General features: G+C 43.9%; 1 protein-coding gene across 3 annotated transcripts in view; it reads left to right on the forward strand.

Annotated features, from left to right (window-relative positions):
* The window catches only part of znf462 (zinc finger protein 462), a 31,352-nt gene extending 8,215 nt beyond the window's left edge, over positions 1-23,137 (forward strand). For 2 of the 3 annotated variants that reach the window (XM_088281233.1, XM_088281234.1), the window contains exons 2-13: positions 6,243-6,544; positions 6,980-12,066; positions 12,538-12,672; positions 13,826-14,196; positions 15,379-15,497; positions 15,810-16,010; positions 17,429-17,657; positions 17,726-17,880; positions 18,490-18,710; positions 19,250-19,616; positions 19,706-19,838; positions 20,038-23,137. In XM_088281233.1, the coding sequence (XP_088137359.1) occupies positions 6,283-6,544; positions 6,980-12,066; positions 12,538-12,672; positions 13,826-14,196; positions 15,379-15,497; positions 15,810-16,010; positions 17,429-17,657; positions 17,726-17,880; positions 18,490-18,710; positions 19,250-19,616; positions 19,706-19,838; positions 20,038-20,248 (7,491 nt within the window). In that variant the 5' untranslated portion in view covers positions 6,243-6,282 and the 3' untranslated portion in view covers positions 20,249-23,137. The remainder of the gene's footprint in view (positions 1-6,242; positions 6,545-6,979; positions 12,067-12,537; positions 12,673-13,825; positions 14,197-15,378; positions 15,498-15,809; positions 16,011-17,428; positions 17,658-17,725; positions 17,881-18,489; positions 18,711-19,249; positions 19,617-19,705; positions 19,839-20,037) is intronic. The other variant, XM_088281235.1, reaches the window with a different exon arrangement.
* Positions 23,138-23,702: the final 565 nt, after the last annotated feature.

Genomic DNA, 23,702 nt, shown 5'->3' on the forward strand with positions numbered 1-23,702 from the left:
ACAACGGAAACATCCAAGGAAGGTGTATGGTACCAAATTGCACGGAGACTATAGTTATACATTATTAGACCCCGACCGGTATGATTATTTATTTTTTTTTGTCATGACCGATATTTGACAGAACAGCTTTTTTCCGATGTTCGAAGGGCAATTTAATCTGCAGGCCAATTAATCGTCCGGGGCCTAGTGAACATTCCAGGTGCGAAGGTCCCAGAAATACCCCAGCAGTCTCATGGAGGAGCAGTCATGATGTGGCCTCCAGAAAGACACACAAGGAGATGGTCATTAATGCTCCTCCTAATCTGCTTGGTCGTTATCGTGTGCAAAATAGGCCAAATGTTGCTACTTAATGCTCTGTGTAACCCACCCCACCCCCTCCCATGTCTGCTACTTTTTTTTTTTTTTTATTTCCACCAACGCTGAGCACTTTGCAAAACAGAAGGCTACCCTTGGAGCAAGGTTACCACAACAGCCGCTTCTCCACCAGTCTTTCATGCGGCTTTGGAGAGCAAAACGTGGCCTCGGCGAGTCGTTAATTGAGGGGGCTTGCGAATAAAGATAAAAAGAGGGGAACTGTCGGTTTGTCAGGTAGCCATCTGTCACATGGAGACGGTCTGACCTTGCAGTATGGAGGACCCAGACGTGAAATACGGGATTAGTGGATTGCTGCCGGTGGCATTCCTTTTGCTATTCCCTCCGGCAAAATACTCTTGGTCATACATGCTGTTAGCCATGTCACCATTTCGCTTGAATTTCAGATGCTAAATCTCTTTAGTTCTGGTGCTTTGCAAGTCGAGTGAATGGGAATGGCCGTGGTCGTAAACGAGGTCCTTTAGGAGGATGGTCTTTGAGGCCTACTGCGGTGTGCTGCAGCGCTTACTATTTTTATTTATTTTTTTTAATGTCCTGTGAATGTGACACCAGTGAAGGTCAGGCTGCAGACAGATCAGCAAAGCTCTCTGGATTGCAGTGCCCAAGCAGCTCTGCACCTCCATTTTCCACTGTCTCTTGAGACATTCTGTTTTGCTTGCTTGTCCTCACAAAATCCTGACTCAACCCACCTCCCCCTTTTCTCCAAAAGCACTTGAACACAAAAGACAACCACTTGTGTTTTCGCTGAGTAACCATACAAGTCTTCTCATTTGAGTCAGATTCATATTCTGCCTTTGCGATTTAAGTCCATTTAAACACGTGTCCGCATTTTGACTGACTGATAACAGGATTTAACATTTTATAAAAGGTCAGACATTTAAATTTAGGAGGCTATCGTTAGCTTTGGAATTTGGTGCTCGACTTAACAATTTTGAGAATCGCTTTACTGTGTAAGGTGAAGTCGACCCAGGAGTTTGCTTGGGATGTCGAATCAGTGGGAATACCGGCACCATTTTGGGTTGATGGAAATTGTTGCTGTCGACATGATGTTGCCGATCTAATTATGTTAATGAAGCAACTTCTGTGCCTATTGTGAATTTTCCAACAATCTGCTTTGGAGATTTCATTCTGAATTGCACAGGCAAATGAATCTGTAGGCGAAATAATTTTATGAGAATAAAGTAGGACAAATGTTGCTGTTAAAAAAAAAACGAGTAAGCAAAAACAATGAGTATTTTCCAATGAATGGATTAAATGTTACCGCCCTATAATGTTCATTATCCCGTTGTGAAGCGCTTTTTTTTTCTGCCATCATGGAGGCAAGTATTAGTTACTTAAAGGAGTGGATCCAGCTCAGTCTGGACTCTACTGGGCCTTTCCAAGACCCTTTTGAAATGTATTGCGGGCATAGTCAACTGTGTATTATTTTTTTGACTATTCTTTTGTATGACTATGATTGTGATGACAAAAATGCTCATGGCTGCACGTGATGGACTAGTTCCATCGCTCGTCTGAGAAGGCGCAGGAGTTCATTGATCGGCCGGTGGAAATCGATGTCTCATCTCAAGTGTATTCATACTTCCTCAAATGAGCGACATCATGTGATTGCATCATTTCAGGAACCTCTGTTCTCTGCTGAGATGGAGAGGAACAAGCGAGCTCGCGCACGGTTTTGTCTTCTCGCAAGTTCTGAAACGTGACTGATTTAAAAAGTGATCTGCTTATCAAGACGAGAGTAACAGCATGCCTTTTGTCCGATTTCGCGTCTGTGTCGTTTTGGGAATTGATTCTAGTGATGTTTTCATTCGAGTTGCTTTTTAAGGAGCAGTGCTGTAGTCGTAGGAATTGCTTTGAGACACAATGAACAGTTGATGACCACTAAATAGATCTGATGCCCAAACAGCGATTCAGTCATGGCATGACTTCCTTGGTGGGGTTAATCTACATTTTTTTTTTTTTTATTATTTAATAATTATGATGAGCGTGATTGTCAGATGAAGTGAAACGGGAGCTCATCTTTTTCTCATTCCTTTTTTTTTTTTTTTTAAGTTTCCCTTCAAGATGTGTGAGTCCTGAGTCACGTCAAGGCTAAAACTTGCCCAAAACTTGCCTTTCTGGTTATGTGCATTGAAGAACCAACAAACAAAAATATCTCCAAAAGTCTTGTATTAATAATACTTATGATAATCTTTACTTGCTCTGTGGGAATTCTGGTTCTGCGTAATTGACCACAAAGCTGAAATATTTGCAGAAAGCCAAGACCTGTTCCTTTGTATGAATGGCAAGAGGTGGACTCTTGGGTTTTGTGCATTTTCTGCCATCGAATAGTTGAGCATTTAATTGTTCTACGGAAATAAATAAAATGAAAATGGATCATCACGGCCATACCTAGCCGCTCACTTCATCCGCTTCACCCTCATCTCAAGCCGTCTTTGTTCCATGAAGTTTTTGTTTACTGTCAACTTGGTCTGAGAGGGCCTTCTTGTGAAAGGAAACCCCACAACGCGCCAGAGACGACAGCGTCTATTTTTAATATACGTTTGTAAAAATCCAAAACATTTCAAATGACAATTTGGCATCCTGTTTGTAATTCTACCCGCTCTTCATTCATGAAATGTCATGGTCGTGCCTTTTATCACAGCATGTTGCAAGTAAGTCCGATTAGAATATGAAGGTCAGTCAGGTTGGATCAGACGTTGCTTTTTTTGTGTGTGTGTGTGTTTGTGTGTGTAAGACACTGTTGTTATCTGAAACATGCCAGCTGATAAAAAAAAAAAAAAAAGCAGACTCCCAGCCAGCGAGCGAGACACGTAAAGCCATTGTTTGAGCGGAGCGATGTCTTTGCACTTTAACGTGCGCTTAGAAATCTTCATGACATCCAAAGAGTGACGAGATCAGCAAGTTGGTCGGGTATGACGTTTGTTAGTGGGCCAAATGTAACATATTGCGTCGATATACAACTTTTGCACACCCTTGTTCAAATGCCAGAATTTTGGGATGTAAAAAAAATAAGACTGAAATACACTATTACAAAACATTTTTCCATCATTGTGACTTATAAACTGTAAAATTAAATTTCTGGAAAATTCGATCCAGGGTGGACACTTTCTTCAACAGCATGCAGATGCGGCCACCCAAGGTTTTTTTTAAAGCTTTAAATTGTTTTTTTTTTCTATTATTCAGTAGTACTGTTTTACTCTGCTCACTGACTCCTTTGTACGATGTCACAGAGTGCTGATTTGGCTCCTTAGCTTTTATTGGTTGTTATTTTCTGGAGTACTGTGACGCAGCGATGCCATGTAACAAATTGGGAATAATCCATTTCATCGTCGTGTGCTATGGAAAAAAAAAAGGCAAGGAATTTGTTGCATTATGGCATTTACATTGTGTACTTTGAGGTACAATAGAATGACTGGACAATTCCATCTATTCTTTGAATATTTGGCTCTATTTCATATTCTATTTCAAGCTGCCTACCTCAACATCTGAACAGTTGAGGGAGCGACAAGACGGGATAGCAATTAGGACACGTCCACACAACGTAACTTTAAGTAGAAGTTGAACGAGTTTCAATAATTTGTTGACAAACAAGCTTGTTCCCCACTGGTAACATTTAACGAGGTCATAAATCAATAGTGTCATTTGTAAATGAGAGAAGTCCCGCCCGTACCCCGCAGTGAAGAATTTTGGATTCTATGCACACACTGATTTAAACGCAGAATGAGAGCTGTTCCAATTGACTGGTCAAAGGGTAGGAATTTTGTGACTACACATTGTCTGTGTCATGGTAGCTTGACTCATGAGATACAGGTGGGTAGAAAAAGTAAAAGATGGGACGTGAACAACAGTCCAAACTGTAGATGCAACTTCAAAGGCCCCAAGGGCCAAAGTCCAAAACGGGGAAATTGATAACTACAAGGGACCATGACATCAAGGCCATGCTGATTGTATTTGCCTTCAGACCAACACATGTTCACAAAAATGTGGTGAAAGCAAACGACTATGAAACGGATGGATGAACAAATAAGATGCTCAGTGCTTTTTATATCTTTCTACTACAAGCCCCCTCTATCCTCTCCCCCCACTGGACAGTTGGAGAACACCTTCTTTCCAGATGTTCTATCAGTCCCCTTTTTCTAAACCCATAAATGTATTTCCGTCTTGACAACACGAGATCGTAGCAATAGCCAACAGTTGGGGACGAAGCCTCAGCATTTCTAATCAGCTTAATGCTGGCATACTCAAAGGCCTTCTTTGAGGCGATGCAGCTGCAGAGTGGAGGGTGTGACTACTGGCAGAGCTGGCCAATGCAGCGAGACCGGTTGGTGATTAACAAATGTCTTTAGACTTTGGAATCTGGGGAGCCCAGTCTGATGGCTTTGTCCTGCGCTGCTCTCCACCAAAAGATCTTCCAGGTTGCTCCGTCACGCTCCCTGCTCCTCCCACCCTTCCCCTTTTGCCCCGCTTGAATCCCCTTCTGCCCCTTCTCTTGCTCTCCTGAGGCCCTGCACAACTCCCAGATAAAGAAGTTCAAACATGCCTTGCATTTTTCGACCCCCTTGTGGAATGTCGTTGGCGGCTTCCACAAAATGAGTGGAAGCAGCGGAGAGGCTGTACATTCCGTCTTTTTCCACCAAGGGTTGCTGCAACTCACAGAGCGCAAACCCTGGCATTTCTCTTAAAATCTCCTGATGCGACAGATAATGTCCTGACAATCAAGAGGCCGAGTCGAGCCGGTGAGTGTGTGAGATGCTTTTTGCTGAGCTTGTGTTGTACATCTGGCAGATAGATTTCTGTCAGCACTTCCTCTGTGACAGGCCGCCCAGCCTTTTTTTTTTTTTTCCCCGTTGAGGAAGAGGATCAGGTCCGTGGGTCCATGTTGCGCTGCTGGCTGAACACCTAAGTGCACATAGCCAGCTCTTAAAATGGCTGCCCTTGAAGCTCAGCTCAGAGGAGGAACTAAGCAGCTCAGTCACCGCCTGTCAGAGCTCCAGCTGACTAGATGAAAGCACATGTACTATCGCGCCCATTAACTTGCTGTGGCATGGCATAGGCTCCGCCAACTCCTGGCAGACGGCATTCACCCCCAAACCCCCTTTTGGTTCCCATGTGAAGAATACTGTCATTTAGAGGCCACTTGGTGGAAAACGGTTTTGAAATGCCAAGAGAGAAGGGCGCGGCTGTAACATGAGGCCGTAACAATGGATCCCCTGCTTGCTCAGGGCCATTGTGGTTCACTTGGAGCTCTTCCCTTGTCTACCAGTCGTACTTGGAAAGCTGGTTGCGTTCTTCCAGTCTCTGGATTTCTGCATTTTGCTGACTCTTTTAGTCCAAATTATGTTAGAGATCATCAGCTGTGATTACATAAATGATGAAATTGGAAAAAGGTGTACTGCTAAAGAAACCTCAAACTTTTAAAAGTCGAGAAACAATGTTCGACTAATTGTTTGTGGAGGAAATAACAATATTTAATTTATTCATGGATGGTAGAATATTTGAGAATGTTTTGAGCGCTTGTTTTCGATGACTGTGCTGAAATGGCCCCTGGCCCATACGAACAAAGCAGATGACTTGACGGGTTTGTCAACCTGAAACTAAACAAAGGAATGCAGTCCAATTAATGGCAAAAGTCAGTGACAATTAAAAATAAAAAGCCCCACACACATTTTTACATTCACTGCTCACTTTTGCAAGTGTCTGCTCCTAGCCAATAGCTGACCTCCAATGATGGCCTTAATTTGATCCTTGTTGAGGTCTGTGAGGACACAGTAGCAGTACAAAGATGCTCTTTCTCTCCAGCTTTTAATAAAGGAACATTGTTATCCTCTTTTTGAAATCTCTGAATCGCATTTTGTCTGCTTTCCTTCCAGGTTTCCCTGATTTTCCAGGGAGTGCTCCCCCCGTTTAGTGATGGAGGTACTGCAATGCGACGGCTGTGACTTCCGCGCCGACTCATACGACGACTTGAAGAGCCACATTCAGGAAGTGCACACAGTTTTCCTGCAGCCCACCGACGCGGATGATTCGGACTCTCTGAAAGATGAAGAGGAGGAGGAAGAAGATGAAGAAGATGACAACGGCAACGACGTCAAGCAGGCAGATGAAGCAGCAGAAGCGCAGGAAACTGGAGACAAGGACGACAAGAATTACACACCTCCAAAAGCTGGAATGAGTAAGCCTCCCATGTGAATTAAGATATTACCGTCCATTTAAAATAGGAACGGCATCTTAACTGAAATTTGGTTGGCCAACGATACTATCATGATACAGCGGTAGTGCATCATTAAATAAAACTCTTCATATGACATTATGTGGCCGACATAATTCAAAACTTAATAGTGACATTTGCTGACTTTAGCAATTAGTTTAAACACACTGGTGGAAAACACAATAACTTAGATAATTAATTGTTAAATTCCATTCCGTATGCTGGAACTGCCTCAGTTCCCTCTCGTTTCGTATGCCGAAAATGTATACCCATAATGATACCATATGGGAGCAAAAAAAAAAAAAATGTGGCGGGTGGGGTGACTGAGTCACTTGAGTTTGAATTAAAATCCAGCCTCATAGAGCAAATGTCTAACGCATTGACTAATCTTTTGTTCAGGTCCCAACTCTGCCGACTGCTCCAGCAAGACGTCTCCGAAGCAAAACGCTGACACCCATCTGCTGTTTTACCAGTGCAAGTTCTGCGTCCGTTACTTCAGATCCAGGTCGTTCCTGAGGAACCACACCAGGAAAGTGCACAATGTTGTCGAGGAGGATGTAGTCGCACAGATCTCCTCACAAACAGACAATTCCAAGGTGTATTCATGCCAGTATTGCACCTACAAGACTCCACGCAAAGCAAGGATGATGAAACATCACGTTATGTATCATAGGCAAGTTCCCTCGGGGGGATCCGGAGTTGCCTCAGAGAGCGCCGAACCTGACGAGTCGTGCTCATCCAGTGGCCCCATGAGGGGGACTTTAGCCTGCGAATGGTGTGACTATCAGACTGACCAGAAGGCTAGCTGGACCAATCACGTGGTCAAGGAACACAGCGACAAGGTCAATATAGTGTCCAGCATTCCCAAGCCGGAAGGTGATGCGTGTGCGAGCTCACCTAAACCCGATTCCCCGTCCCAAAGCCCAAAGAGATCAAAGACAGCTTTGACTGAAGAATATGAGGAGTCAATAGGAGAAATGCTTGAAAACGTGTCTGCGGAGATTGCTGCAGTCACACCCGTCAGCGCAGGATTCTCTGTTTCACCCAAGAGGCCCAACAGTGGCAGTGGGATGGACACCAACTTACTAAATGAAGAGGACTCACGGAGTAGCTTAGAGGGTGAAGATGAAGAGCTCGGTGATATAGACGATCCCAACTACACTGGAACGCTGTCGGCAGACGCGAAGGAGCTATTAACAGACGAGGACAATAAGCTGCTGGAGACAAAGGGAATACCGTTCAGGAAGTACCAGAACCGTTTCCAGTGCCCCTTTTGCTCCTTCCTCACCATGCACAGACGTAGCATCTCACGACATATTGAAAACATTCACCTGTCTGGTAAAACCACCGTGTATAAATGTGATGAATGCCCGTTTATTTGCACCAGCCCACTTAAATTAGGAACGCACAAACAGAGCCACAGTTCCTCCGACGTGGAGACCATGGACTTGACAAGCGACAGCCCAGAATCTCACAATGACAGTATGACGGAGCCCGTCAACGGCGGCAATGTAAGTATTTCCAAGATGAATGGAAAAAAGTCAACCAGCGTGTTGAACGACCCGCAGAATCCACACCGCTGCACGCTGTGCAACTACTCCACCACCACTCTGAAAGGACTGAGGGTTCACCAGCAGCACAAGCACTCCTACTGTGACGACATGGATCCCACGGTCTTTGAAAGTCAGTTGGCCGACCAGCTGGACACGGATGCAGCAGCCTCGCCAACCTGTCTTCAAAAAACCCAGACCTCCATTTTAGGGCTTGCCACCAAAAAACCCTTAGTCGGTGGTAAACGCGCGAGAAAGTCCATCAACGACTTGCCTTTGGATTTGTCCTCAGTTAAAAAAAGAACGAGAATTGATGAAATTGCGAGCAACCTGCAAAGCAAAATAAGTCAAAGCCAGCAGGACTTGATCATTAATCTGGATGACATGGATGATGAGGACATGGCCGAACATAACAGCAATGCGGGAAGAGACCATGACGGGAAAAATGCCGTCTTTGCTTACAACATACTACAGCCTCACTCAAGGGATTCATCTCACAAGGGAGTCAGGATAGGCAAACGAAAAAGCAACCCGAAATCCAAATCCAGGAGCCTTCCTCTGTCCCTGACTCTCTCTGACGACAGTGAAAACATTTCAGGCGATCTGACTGATAGTCGAGAGGCGACCCTGGAGAACAGTGACTATTCCGGGGATCCTGGAATGGCGCGTTTCTACTGCAAACACTGCGATTACCACAATAAGTCTGCTCGTAGCGTCAGCACCCATTACCAGAGGATGCACCCGTACATCAAATTCAGCTTTAAGTACATCCTGGACTCTGAGGACCAGAGTGCTGTCTTTCGCTGCTTAGAATGCTACATTGAGTACAAAAACTACAACGATCTACACCAACACTACATGGATCACCACCCGGAAGCCAGCAATGTGCTCAACTTTAACCAGCCCAATTTGGTGTACATGTGTCGCTTCTGTTCGTATACCAGCCCCAATGTGCGAAGCCTGATGCCCCACTACCAAAGAATGCATCCCACCGTGAAGATCAACAATGCGATGATCTTCTCCAGCTACGTTGTGGAGCAGTCGCACAAGTCCGGCGAATCGCAAACTCTGAGGGAGATACTAAACTCTGGCCCCAAAGCGTTGAACTCGGCCACGTCCACTCCAAGATCCTCCTCAAGCCCGCTGATTAAAACGGCATCCAAGACCCCTGAATCGGGCGCAGAGGTGTATCCCCTCAAGGACGCCATGGCCGGAAGTGTCGTCGTTTATGATTGTGATGTGTGTTCTTTTTCCAGCCCCAACATGCATTCTGTTTTGGTCCACTATCAAAAGAAACACCCTGAGCAGAAGGCGTCTTATTTTCGCATACAGAAATCTATGAAGGTTGTCTCGGTGGATCAGCCCGTCGCTAGCGCCTCGATTAACTTAAACACAACAACTACCCCCAAAAAATCAAGCGCGGCACTCTATGGATCAGACGAGGATATGTTTTACTGTAAGCACTGTGTGTACAGTAACAAATCTGTTGTGGGTGTGTTGGTGCATTATCAAAAGAGACACCCAGAAGTAAAGGTGACCGCCAAATATATCAAACATGGCGCCCCCACCCCGGGCTTGCTGAAACTAATTGATGAATTACAAATTGCAGCACCTAAGCAGTTTATGACGCAATTCCCAAACAATGGCCATGATGACTCCAACAACTCGAGCCCTAAACTTGGAAGTGGAGAGAAGTGTGAGGATGAGCTTTTCTTCTGCCAGCACTGCGATTACGGCAACCGGACCGTCAAAGGGGTGCTAATTCATTACCAGAAGAAGCATCGGGAAACTAAGGCTAACGCCGACCTCGTGCGCCGTCACACCGCCGTCGTCCGGAGTCAGCGCGAGCGTGCGCAGTCGAGCAGTGTTTCTTCCGCCGCCGCCGTCCAGGCCCCTGCAGAATCTGAAAATACCACACCCCTACGTTCCCTGAAGTGCCGACACTGTTCTTACACATCCCCTTATGTCTACGCCCTCAAGAAGCATCTCAAGAAGGATCACCCGACCGTGAAGGCCACAGCCTTGACCATTTTACACTGGGCTTACCAAGATAGCATTGTGGCGGCGGGCTATCACTGCGAGTGGTGCATTTACTCCCACACTGAACCCCAAGGCCTGCTTCTCCATTACCAAAGACGCCACCCGGAGCATAATGTGGACTACGCCTACATGGCCAGTAAGCTTTGGGCCGGACCTGAGACCACTCACCAAGGCGGGAACCTAGAAACAAAACATTACAAATGTAGGGACTGCGCCTTTGAGGCTTGCACTGTGTATGACATCACGAGTCACTATCAGGCAGTCCACCCGTGGGCGATCCAAGGGGATGACTCTGTGATTTTGGATATTATTAAAGGAAACCCTTCAGATGAGAAAGAACATTCGTCTTTCAATTGCCAATCTGTCGAAGACGACGGCGCTCTCTACATTGCCACACCACCTCGTGAGAGCAACCCACATCCCGCTCACCCACGTCTTTCTATTTCGAATAATCCCTACCAGTGCACTGTGTGTCTGTCCGAGTACAACAGCCTCCATGGCCTCCTCACCCACTACGGCAAGAAGCACCCCGGTATGAAAGTTAAAGCCGCAGACTTTGCGCAGGAGGCGGACATCAACCCCAGCTCCGTGTACAAGTGTCGCCACTGTCCTTATGTGAACTCCCGCATCCATGGCGTCCTCACGCACTACCAGAAAAGACACCCATTGGTGAAAGTTACAGCGGAGGACTTTGCGAACGACATTGAGCAAATCTCCGACCCAAATGAGGCAGAGGACAAGAACAAGACGCAAAGGCAGGGCTACGGTGCGTACAGGTGTAAAATGTGCTCCTACACGCACGGAACGCTGGAGAAACTCAAAATCCACTACGAAAAGTACCACAATCAGTCGGCCACTGAGATTTTCACTCCCGGTTTGACAAATTACTCAGTCAGCCAAGACACTGAGCCAGTAGCGGAATGCAGCGCCAGCCATACATCAAGCGCAGGCAAAGTCCAGGAGGCCGCCGACGTGGACTTCACCCTCTCGCAGTTACCTGTCAATAAGCCCGAGAAGCATGCCGTGTTCAAATGTCAGCTTTGCAAATACTTCTGCTCCACGCGCAAAGGCATCGCTCGCCACTACCGTATCAAGCACAACAATGTCCGTGCTCAGCCCGAGGGGAAAAACAACGTCTTCAAATGTGCGCTGTGTTCATACACCAACCCGATTCGGAAGGGCCTGGCAGCGCACTACCAGAAGCGCCATGATATTGACGCCTACTATACACACTGCCTGGCTGCTTCCAAGACGATGACTGAGAAACCCAGCAAAGTAATACTACCGCCCCCCTCGGAACAGGAGAATTCAGAGATGAGCGAAGAAGTCCGCTTGGCCGTAGAGAGGCGAAAGTGTTCTCTTTGTCCCTTCCAGGCATTCAGCAGGAAGAGCATTGTGTCACACTATATTAAACGCCATCCCGGTGTCTTCCCCAAGAAGCAGCACGCTAGCAAGCTCAGTCGCTACTTTACTGTCATCTATGCCAAAGAACCCGAGAAACCCGAGGATAGTCCTATGGAAGTGGACGACAAGGAGGCGTTGGAGGACGCCCCCGATTCCGAGCAGGACGGGGATTGGCTGCCGTTTAAGTGTCTCAAATGTTTCCGGTTATCCTTCAGAACCGGCCTGCTGCTGTCTATGCACTACAACGACCACCACAGGGCGGACTTCAAGAGGGACTTTGCCGTGTCACCGGATCCCGAAGATGACGCAGACGCCTCTGAGTCCTTCCAGTGTTCCCATTGCGAGCTGAAGTTCTTGTCCCTCCCCACGCTCGCCACGCATTTGCTCAATCACAACAACGAATTTCAGAAGAGGGCCACTCGGCACGAGAGGAGGCGTCAGCTGCTCAGCAAACACAAAGCAGCGGCCATACCAGACGGCAAGTCTGAGAAGGTAAGAAAGGATAAGTTGGGAAAGGAAATGTTAATGTGATGCAATGATGTTGTGACAATGTCTTAAAACTATTATGAATTGTGCCATGTGATTGCTTAATTCGTATATCTGAGATGTTTACTTAATAGTAATCATTCAATCAATCATCTAATTCTGTACACAAAGCAGCCAAAACGCTTTGAAATATCTTTTAGGAGTTTGTTAATTCGCTCACTCACACTAAGTGGGAGTATAAAATTTAATGAGATTTGGAAATTAATTTCAAAAAAGATTTCATAAGGATTACCATTAACATCCCTTAATGCATATTTGACTTTAGGTTTAAATGCCATAGAAAAGTCATTTAAGATTGGTTTAAGGTGATGACTTTTCTGGTTATTCCAAAACAAACGCTACAAATCTGAACAGTTTTTGTAAAGTGGGCAAATCAAATGTGTGACGTCTGTTATTTTTGTGGGGGGTCATTGACAGGAAAGCGGCGCAAACAAAGCTCCGATTGGCTTCAGGTGTAACTTCTGCGTTGAGGTGCACACAACCATCCGAGCCATCTGCAATCACCTGAGGAAGCATGTCCAGTACGGAGAGGTCAAAGAGGGGCATGTCAAGGTAAATGTTTTTACTGCTTTTTTAATTGCTTCAAGGTTCAGTACTTAAATGGATCCTCAAAGTGGCACACTACAAATTCATTCAGCCAACTGTTTTTCGCGAACGCTTGTCCTCAGTGGCATCTGGGATTGGTCACTTGCCAATCGCGTCTAGACAAAAAAAAATAATTCACACTCACATTTATTTTTTTTTCTGGATTTGGTGCGACTGTCATTTTAAAGCGTGACAGTCTTTCTGACTTCATCACCACAGCTTGCTTATCAGTTCCCCGCGATCTGTTTTCTCTTGACGCGCGCATCTTGTTCTTCCCCATTCGCCTTCGTTTGCGCCAGAGGCGTCTGCCGGCTTCCCCCTCGAGACGGCACAAGAGAGGGAAGGAGGGGGGGTGAGGAGAACGGAGAGAGCGGGAGCTATTACTTTTAGGGTAGCGGCGGGTATCCGTTGGAGCATTAGTATTCCGCGGAGACCGGGAAAGCCTGAGGATACAAGGCCTTAACCAAATGGAGGACATTAATGGACTTGATACTTGTAAACCTGCACACTGCGCCATAGCTACAGTTTCATTTATGCGTTTTAAGGAAACCTTCCCCCTTCTCAGGTGGTGCTTTTTACAGACGCTATGGAGAGAGGTTCACTGTGGAGATGCCACATTGTATTTTATGGCTGCATGAAGTGCCGGGTCAGGGTTTTCCACAAGCACGGATGAGCCTCCTCGAGGCTATGAAAAAAAATAAATGGTGATTGTCCGCCGACTTGTGACAGCCGCGGAGAGCATCTGCAGAAGACACGGAGAGATGGAAAAACATGCCCTCTTGCCAATAGACTGGAATGAAATGAAGTTGGGCGCACGACACAAGAATAAGGATGAAGAGACTAAAATGGTTTCAAATGGCGTATACACTGAAGCTGAAGCTTCATGTCCTGCTTCTCTATGTTCAAAATATGTCGAGAAGACCTCGCGATTAATGGTTGGCCAAAATGAGGTCTTGGTCCGTTTGAGGCATCTCGGTTGAAATCCAGACCAGAGTCCGCATATTTTTGGGCCTGCAGTTGTAGCGGTTTTTTTTTTGTTTTTTTTTTCGTAGCATTGAAGTGAGCAAATATAATGTTTTTCATAGCCCAATAATAAACTGAGTCAATCTTCAATTTTCAGCAGGAAATCAGTGAGGTGGCCCTCACCGTGCCGTCGGAGAGACTCGTTAACGGTGATTTGGAGGAAGATGAAACTGGAAACCTCGAGAGACCCGAAGAGGGCGCGAAGGGCTTCGCCTCGCTCCCCACGGCTTCGTCCGACGTTGCTACAGAAACAATGGAACCAGATCTGGATGCCGTCGAAGGGAGGTCCTCGACGCTGAAGCAACGTCTCGTGACGGGGGGCCACCCATGCGCCCAGTGCGACCGGGTCTTCATGTCCATGCAGGGCCTCCGTTCCCATGAGAGGAGCCACTCGGCCATGGCCATGATCATCAGGGAGGACAAGTACAGCTGCCAGTACTGCCAGTTTGCCTCACCCTTCAGACACAAGTGAGTGGCAGCAACATCCATCAAGATTTCTGTTTAATAGTATATTTATGTACCTCATTTTATTTGAAAAAAAAAAAAATATTGATGTAATTATCTTAGTTTTTAAAATTTGATTTATACATTCATAACATTTCTAGGGCTGCAAATATCGATTAAAATTTACTGTATTTATTGTATTTATCTCAAACATCAAATAAAAGTAAATCCATTCATTATCCAAATCGCTTATCCTCAAAAGTAAACAGACTACACAGTGTTAAGTTCCGTGTTTTATATTATAGTACATATAATAAATTATATTAATTTAGATTTATTTATTTGAACTTCCTTTGAACACTTTTATTTTTTTTTATATTTCCAATAAATTATTCACCGTTCAAATTTTTACAATACTCTTATCGGAGGTGCAAGTAAACCTTTCTATATTTATTGTTTGTACTAATTCTAAACCTGCTCTTGTCTTCTCTTGCACGTCACGTGTTCATTATAATAATTGTAAGAGCCTGTTCTTATTTTGCAATATTTTAATAATATATTATGAGTATATTAATAATATATTAAGCAATATTTATGAATTAAGTTCAACAACAGGCGGATTTTTTTTTTATACCGAAACGTCATAACTATAAATTACAATTGTGCAAGCTTATGTAGGTTAAATAAAAAAAGATCTAAAAAACTTCATGTGTTGTGTCAAAAATAAATAGTAGACACATAAAGCTAACTATGATTAAAATTTGCTGTCGACTGGTGTTTTTTATTTTTTTATTTTTTTTGCCCAAGGAATACTTCCACTTCGATCGGTTTTCCTTGACCATTAAATTGCTTTGACTGAGCAAAGACGGCCTGTCCGTTTGGGGACAGGCACAATTTGTTTTTGATCCATCAGACTGCGAGCAGGACTGCGAGTCAGGTGTAATCCCCATTGTATACTGTGCGCCCTGACCTAGAAACAGGCTGCACTCCCCTGCCACCTAGGCAGGCTGGCATTCAAAACACAGCCAGCTTCCCCACAGGCATTCCCACCAGGGGATTGTGGGTAGATGAGTTCCCCCTCTCCTCCACCGTCGCAGCTCCCCGTTCTAGAAAATGCACTTAGGAACCAGTCCCATCTTTTTATCTTCCATCCCTTTTGTTGTACTTTGAACATTTGTACATCTTGTCTCTCCTTCTCATGACTAGTCTGGACAGACACATGCAGTCTCACCACGGCCACCACAAACCCTTCAAGTGCAAACTATGCCCCTTTAAGTCTGCCTACGTGAGCCGCTTGAAGAGCCACCTGCACAAGGCACATACCGGTAAATATCACACCCACAATACTCATTATTGTTGCATGTGTTATATAAATAATTTATAGTAGAGAACAGAGAGAAGGTTGTAAGACCAAATGTTTTTATTTGATACTCATTTTAATGTACTTTATTTTTTACAATTAGTGGCTATCGTGCCAGGTGTCTCGTCCACTTAATTAACTGTTCCCAATAATCCCTGGCTGCTATTTGCGGAAATTCTGTATCTACATTCCCTACTCGCTCATAACAACTTAATATAACTATGACAATGCACCTCTGCATATTGTAATATTTTGCATATTATCCGCCCGCCATCAGGTGAGCAGCACACGTACAAGTGCTTGTCCTGCCCCTTCTCCTCCATGACCATCAGCCAGCTGAAGGAGCATTCGTTGCGAGACCACGGCGAGGCCCTCACCCTCCCTAAACTGCGGGCCGCCACGCAGGCCGCACACGCCGCCCTCAGGACCCCCACGCGGCCGACCACCAATGCAGAGCACAGCCCTTTGACTCCGGAAGGTATGGCATTCGTATGACCGTGAGATAAGGGATTGGCATTAGAAGATAGACAATCTGATTTATGCCGGGTTGCAAATGAAGTCAGAATTGTTGTAAATTGAAATTGAGGCGACTGAAGTCTTGGTTATTTAATCTAAACGGCGCTTGGGAGAGGGGAGGGGGGCGTGGCCATATTCCTCATTAAAAGTAGGCGTTTTTTAAAGTCGTCACTTATTTTCTAATTTTTCCAAAATAAATGGATACAAAAGAAAATGATAAGTATTTTCTGTTTCCTGATTAAAAAAAATATGAACTGAAAAATGGCCCATCTTGGGTCTTGTCCTCCGTTATATATAATAATAATACATACCGGTGCAACTCAAACCCCAGCAACACCCTCAGTCAAAAGATGTCCACCTCAAGGACAAAATCCCTCTGAGCTAACTCAGCAATGTTGTTTCTGCAGTACGGTGGAGTGCAATGACCTCGACATTGGAGAGACCAAGCAGCCTCGTACATGCGCAACATTAGCAGTGTGCCTTAAAGGTCTCTCGTGAGACTATGTAGGAATTTTGACATTCAAACTTTTTTTTTTTCATTTATTGAAAAAGAGCTGAACCGCAATGTTTCAGCAAATTCCTGACTGCTGAATGGTGCATTTTTCAGGTAGATAGATATTCTGTAAGTGTCACAGTGGTTTATTTATTGATGTGTCTGCGCCTCGAAGTAGGGCGAGAAGATGAGCTCGCTCACTCACATAAGCTTTCATGAAAGAACGGCTGAAGCACGAGCACGTTTGCTGCGCCGCCGCTTCCGCACGATGAGCGATCGATTACCCGAGTGGGATGTCGGCATGAGATTGAAATTTAAATTGAGTATTCGTGGCAATTATTTGGCAAGAGTTGTTCATTTACCACAACATATTAAAGATCAAATTAAAATATCTACCAATCAAAAACATTAAGACTCACCGCCCACAATATTAGGAATTAATATTAATATTAGGAATTATTTACATGTAATCTCATCCAGCATGTTGGTGTCACATTGAGGGGAAAAAAATAACTTCTTGGGTGGGGAGGGGAATCTTTAAGTGTATGCAATATTTTGTATGTACTGTATTCTTATAAATTAAGATTTTTTTATGACTTTTGGCAAAATGTTTTTACTCAATATTTAGTGTTGTCTTAAAATGGGATGGTTTGATTAAACAATATTTGATTCCATGTTTTACAAATTTTCAGTCTTTTTTTTAATATTACATTATAAATATATATTTTTTATATATTATAAATTATAAAACGTGTTTTTAATCAAAATAAAATATTTTTGGGCATATTACAATTACAGAATATATAATTTTTTCCCCCTCGTTATTTTAGCTCAATTCAAATATGGATGTGCAGCATTTAATACCAGAGTGTGTGCTCATCTTTCAGACGCCTCATACTGGGAGCCGGCTGACGTCCGCGAGCAGCTCAGCCATTACCAGATCCCTTCTCGCAGTCACACGTCCCCTGGCGACCACCGGCCCGACAGCATCCTCACCTGCGAGTTCTGTGAGTTCAGCTCAGGCTACATGCAGAGCCTGCGGCGACACTACCGGGACCGCCATGGTGGCAAGAAGCTCTTTAAGTGCAAGGACTGCTCCTTCTTCACCTGCTACAAGTGAGACACCACTTTGCCTGAATAATTGAAGTTGGAGATGATGTTAACAGAGCTCTTAATGTTCTTAGGAATACGTTTACCTTGCACGTGGAGGCGGGCCACAACAACAACAGCGGCGGCAACAACGCGTCGGAGGACGTCCAGAAAGACCTTCGCTGCCCTCTCTGTCTCTACCACACCAAATACAAGAGCAGTATGATCGACCACATTGTTCTCCACAGAGGTACACAAGCTATCTCAACACACTTCTGTGTGTCATTTACAAGAATACAGCATGTGAAACATTTTTAGTCTTAGAGTTAACAAGCATTTCATTAAAACTCATTGAATCCCAGCAGTTTTCACGAGAGGAAACACCTCAATCACAGCGTTTTGTTTAGTTTTTTCTGGATTTTGACTGATTAGGCCTGCATAATATTGTCTCCTAAAGATATAAAAACATGGAGCTCTGACGCAAAAGGATAAGACGTATAAATACGTCTTCGGGAGGCGGGGACTACAACTTTCAAAACGTATATATACGTCTTATTGATTGAGTGAGTTAAGAGCAAACACACAGATGCTCGATTGGGTGTGCAAGGCCGTCGCCAATTGCCCATGTCACATGCACAGCCGGCTACATCTGCAAGGGTAGATCTTGTAGTTTACTTGTAAAAATGTCATTTGCGCGTGCCAATCTCATACACGGACCCAAGCGAAGTTCACAGTTCAGAGTTTTCTGGGTTCAAATCTTGACCCTCATGAGGACAAGTGCTGTCGAATATCAAAAAGATGGATGCCACTGAGATTGAGCAGGTGTAACCTCATGTTGTGTCTTTTTTATTTCCGCCAGAAGAGCGTGTGGGTCCGCTGGAGGTGAATCGCTCCAAACTGTCGCGTCACCTCCAGGGTGTGGTTTTCCGTTGCCACAAGTGCACGTTCACTTGTTCCAGCGACGACGCCCTGCAGCTGCACCTGCACAAGCACGAGCTCAAGCCCTACCGTTGCCAGCTGTGCTACTACGACAGCCGCCGCCGCGGTCAGCTGGAGGAGCACCTTCGCCTCGAGCATAAGGTCGGAATTGTCAGAATTCGCGCCTATGTCCTTGCGTTCTGACACATACAAGTTGGATAGAAAATTTGATGGCAAAACTTTCATCTCACTTAACAATTTAAATGATTCTCTTACACGATTTACCTCGTAATATTACACATCTACTCTCATATTCTGTGATTGAAAATCGGGGCCGATTACGTGAATTCCAATTAAAAAAAAGAGTTTTTCTTCATTTCTTGAATTTTTAAAGGTCACAAGGTGACCAAATAATCCAAATCTTGTTTTATTTTTTTAAATACACAATGCTGCATGTTAAATCACTGAGAATTTCCCTTTGATGAAAATCACATTCCCTGAAAAAAATCCATATGATTACTGAACCATTTTTTTTTTCAACTTAATTGCTATAATTTTCTGAATGGGCTGTTTGGCGGCATACTTCTCAGGGGGAAAAAAAAAAACCAGCCAGCGCGGATCAATTATTCACTCTTGGCAGTGGTAAGTCGAATTTTCCAGTGGCATGTCAAACTCAAAAGAGACATTGTGGCTGTGATCAGGTCATCCGGAACTTTGAGCTGATGGGCCGCGTCAACTTAGACCAGCTGGAGATGATGGAGGAGCAGGAAAACAGCAGCAGTGACGAGGAGCAGCAGCAGCAGGAGCTGGAGGAGCTCGACGTTGGGACTAAGGAGGAGGAGTTGGAAGAACAGGAGGAAGAACAGGAACAGGGTGACAGGATGGAGATGGCGGGAGATGAAAGCAAGGCTGTGGCGGAGGAGGACCAAGGCATGGAGGTGGAGGAGAACCCGGCAGACGAAGAGGGAGGCGTGGGGGATGACGAGGAGGGGGAGGACAGCATCAAAGAGGAAGAGGAGAATAAGGAGCAGTTCAAAGAGGTGGAAGAAGAGAGGCCTGCCCTACAAGGTTTCTTATCAAAGCATATCTCACAATAAATCTAAATAAGTCCCACATCAATACCAAACTGAGGAATCGATTAAACTCTTGTTTCCCAGAAGTCCTCGCTTCACCAACGAGCAGCAGCAGCAGCAGCAGCAGCTCTGGAGAGAAGCGCCTTCCCTGTGAATTCTGTGGACGCTGCTTCACTAACAATTTGGAGTGGGAACGTCATGTCCTTCGCCATGGCATGTAAGTATTATTACATTTCATTTTGATTATATTTGGTGACAACTTTACCGTTATTAAATTACCTACCTGTTTTTTATAATATAATATGAAGAAAAATATACAGTATTAGAACTCTATTCTCATAAAATGGCACACATCAGATATCAACTTGGATTCAATGTGGTCTTCAACCTCCATACAATTCTATTTTCTCTTATAGGACGGTGAACAATAGTCAACTGGACACCAGCACAAACTCCAACTTGGAGGCCTCTGCCCCATCTTCCCTCTCTTCCACTTCTCTCGACAACACCGGACTGGAACTTTCCACCAACCGGAATGAGGATCAGGACACGTTGACTCTTTCGCCGGGTCAGCACACGGACGATGGGGAGCTGCTTGATGCCAAAAAGGATCAACAGTCGGGTTGACCCGATTGGGACTTTTAGAGGTTAGGTTAAAATAGGACATTTAAGGAAATAAAACAAAAAAGCGCATCTTTAGAGTGTAGGTGTTCAAAATATATATATAAATATATATATATATATTCAAGTATTAGGTTGTGCTGCTTTAAAAAAAAACAACAAAAAAAAAAAGCTGGCGGTCCCCTAGGACAGATTTTAATATATTGGTAACCAATAGTGAACTTTATTGCTGACATTCTGGTCAAAAACTACAGTGAAAGATGCCACCTGTCTATATACAAATTATTTATAGAGAATGTTGCCCCAAAATGATTATCCAAATTGAGCGTATTTGAAGCACCTTTGACACTCACACATGGACAAAAAAAAAAGAGAAGTAAACGATTTAGAGAGCTACCTTATCTTTTTCCCATTCACGCCTTGTGTTAAAAACGTGGAGTAAGACTCGCACCTTATCTATTTTACTACTAATCCTTATTGGTAGAAACAATTGACCTCCCCATGTTTTGTAGCAAATTGCTATCTTTAGATCCTTTATGATATAATAATAATTATACTACGTATAAGCCTTCAGTCCTTAATTGTTTGGACTGTACTGTTTATAATGATTGTTCCGTAAATTTTTTTCGTTCCAACCCAGGTTCCCAATATCACCGTCGAAACTTGGTGGATGCACACACAATGACGACAATTTGAGCTTTCATACACACCCCGCACACCTTTATGATCACCATCATGTTTAACTCATTCTCTACCAGCCGAGTAAAAAAAAAAAAAAAAAGGATCTTTGACGTATTTTGCCGTCAATGGTAGTAAATGAGTTAAGAGGATGAGATTTTTTTTTTAGCTGAACTATAGGCAAACCTCTCTATTTAAGGTGCTAAAGGTTGCACTTGTATTTTTTTGGTAACAAATCAATCAGTGATTTATTGATCCCTTGTTACTACAAAATGAAGCGCAACACTCAGCAACCTTGACAAAAAGACTTTTTTTTTTAAACTAATTTATTTTAAATGATTTCCCCCCCCCTTCTTTCACCTGCGTCATTGTCGTCTGCGTTTATGTGCTTCTTTATAGAAACAAAAAAAAGGCATAGATTGTATTTGTGTTGAAAGTTGCTGCTCGAACGCCCTGAAGCCTTATTTCGAGGAAACAAAAGCTAGAAATCAGATATTTGTCAAATGCCCAAATTCGCGCGGTTATGAATAAAAAAAAAAAAACACAAGCGCGTTTGATACGTATTATCATGTTTCACCCAACTCGCTGTCAAGCCTGCTGTGTTGCGCCGCTGTAAGATGTCTTTTCCGTTAACGGACAAAAGGGAAAGTCCGGCTGGCATCCGTGTACAGACTACAAAGCTATTTGTTACGTGTTTGAACTGTGGTCTTTCAAAAGCAGACGCGAAAGCCCTGCCCACTTTTTTTCCCCTCCAACGTCCTAGTTACGCTTGAAAAAATAAATACGATCGTTGACTCATCCCAGACTTGCTGTACAAATTCTATGAACAATGGGGAAAATAATCACATCGGAATCATGTTTGAGCAATTCAGCACTTGCTTTAAGTTACAACACACTGACAAAAAATATTTCTATTAAGTTTTAGAGAAGCCTCAGACATACAGCGAGCCAAAATCGTTGCATCAGAGCCGTAACAGAATATCCGGCATTTATCAATAACTTTGAGCAAAGTGGGATATTGCCAATGCTGTTTATACAAACTCAAAGAAGGCCAGAAAAATAGCAACTTTAAGAGAGGCACAGTGAAAAAAGGGCATTTCACGCATGCCTCTTTCCACCTCGGTGAAAGTCCTGACAGAATGTCTGGGCCAACAGTGTTTCCCCAATTCCAAGTTGGTGCCGTTCATACAGAACAAAAAAAACTAAATGTCAGCTTTGCACACATCCTTCGCCCCGCTTTGGTTTTTACTCTTAATAGGACCTCCAAGGCAGGAAATGTCAGTCGATGTCGTACCCCCAATCCATGTCAGTACTGTATATACGAAATACTGTAGTGTAAAAAAAATAGTGTAAAAGAACTTTACACACACACATGCGCGCGTGCATCTTTGTATTTCTGTTACGCTTTTGCTACAACCTCTGAAGGTAGAAAATAGCTGGGTTGAATTTGTACCCCTCATTCCGTGTGAGTGCCTGAAAACAGCGGGAAAAAACAATGGCTTTTACTGGCACACACATCCTCGCATCGCTGTTACGGCTCTGATACTACCTCCAAAGGTGGAAAATGGCCGGGTTCACTTAGTACGCCCTTTCCATTCATGCAGAATGGAAATTATGATTTGGATCAGTCACCATGCGTCCGTAGTTGGCAAAAAGGCGGGAATGTATCAGCCTGTCTGTGCTCTTCTTTTTCTCGATTTTATTCGTAGCAATCGGGCCGGTGCCGAGTTGTCGTCTACCAGTTGGACCTCCTCACGTTGTGATAGCCAGATGCCGGGACAATCTCGGAATTTGAGGCCCTTGAAACTGTTTTTTTTTTCTGTGGTTCTGTGATGATTTTGAATAGTTTGTGACTATGAATCTCCCTCACTGTGTGATCACAGTCTGTTTCTGACTGTCTAAAAAAAAAAAAAAAGAATGGGGGGGGGGGAATAAAACCTCCCGATTGACCCAAAGTTGAGTCCCTGCTGACAACACACTGGATAAATACTTTGTACAAATGTTTTTTTCTCCCTTTGATCCATAGGTTGACACTAGAAACTGTCCTTCTATGCCTTTTTCTTCTCGTTTCAATCTAAATCCCTGATATGGTGGGTTTGTGATCGTTGCCTAGGATGATTGTTTACACTTTGATTCCATGTTATCTCCGCAGATTCTGTACATATTGTAATTCATTGTCTTTTTTTAACTTGATAATAAAGTTATCAGATAACGCTCGCTCATTTTTCCTGTCAAATATTATCAGGCTAGATGTTTTTTTTTGTTTGTTTTGCGTTGAGATGGGTTGGTTTTCACGTCTGATGTCAAGTCTTTGCACCATGTTCAGATCGCAGAGGATCAGATTTTTAATCTGCCGCTTTACTGCTTCAGATAGAAGGGCAAAGCAGGACACGATTTGAGGGTGTGCCAAGACAGGGCAACGGAGTCTTACTACAGAAAAAGGCCCAGATGGATAGTGGAGGCTTAAAGAGTGTCAGATTGAATCGTTCATTGCATATATAATTTAAGATCAGTGATTCCCATATTTAGCACCGAGCACAAGTATTATGAAATACAAATGTGTAGTTATGCATGGATTACGCTAATTTGATTTCAAGCGAATCTGGTGATATTCATAAATTTCAGATTCTCAAAATCATCTCTTTATGGCAGCTTGTGTGTGTGCGTTGGGGCCCAACACATCTGATGGAAAGAGGTCATATTGGCTAAACATCTTGCACAACTTTTATCCACTTTCTTGTGTGTATTAAAACAATTGCCATATATTTTCTTGCAATAAAAA

Source organism: Idiotropiscis lumnitzeri, chromosome 18 (assembly GCF_059441095.1).
Source record: "Idiotropiscis lumnitzeri isolate Australia: NSW breed Sydney's pygmy pipehorse chromosome 18, RoL_Ilum_1.0, whole genome shotgun sequence".
In the NCBI taxonomy this organism is placed as follows: Eukaryota; Metazoa; Chordata; class Actinopteri; order Syngnathiformes; family Syngnathidae; genus Idiotropiscis; species Idiotropiscis lumnitzeri.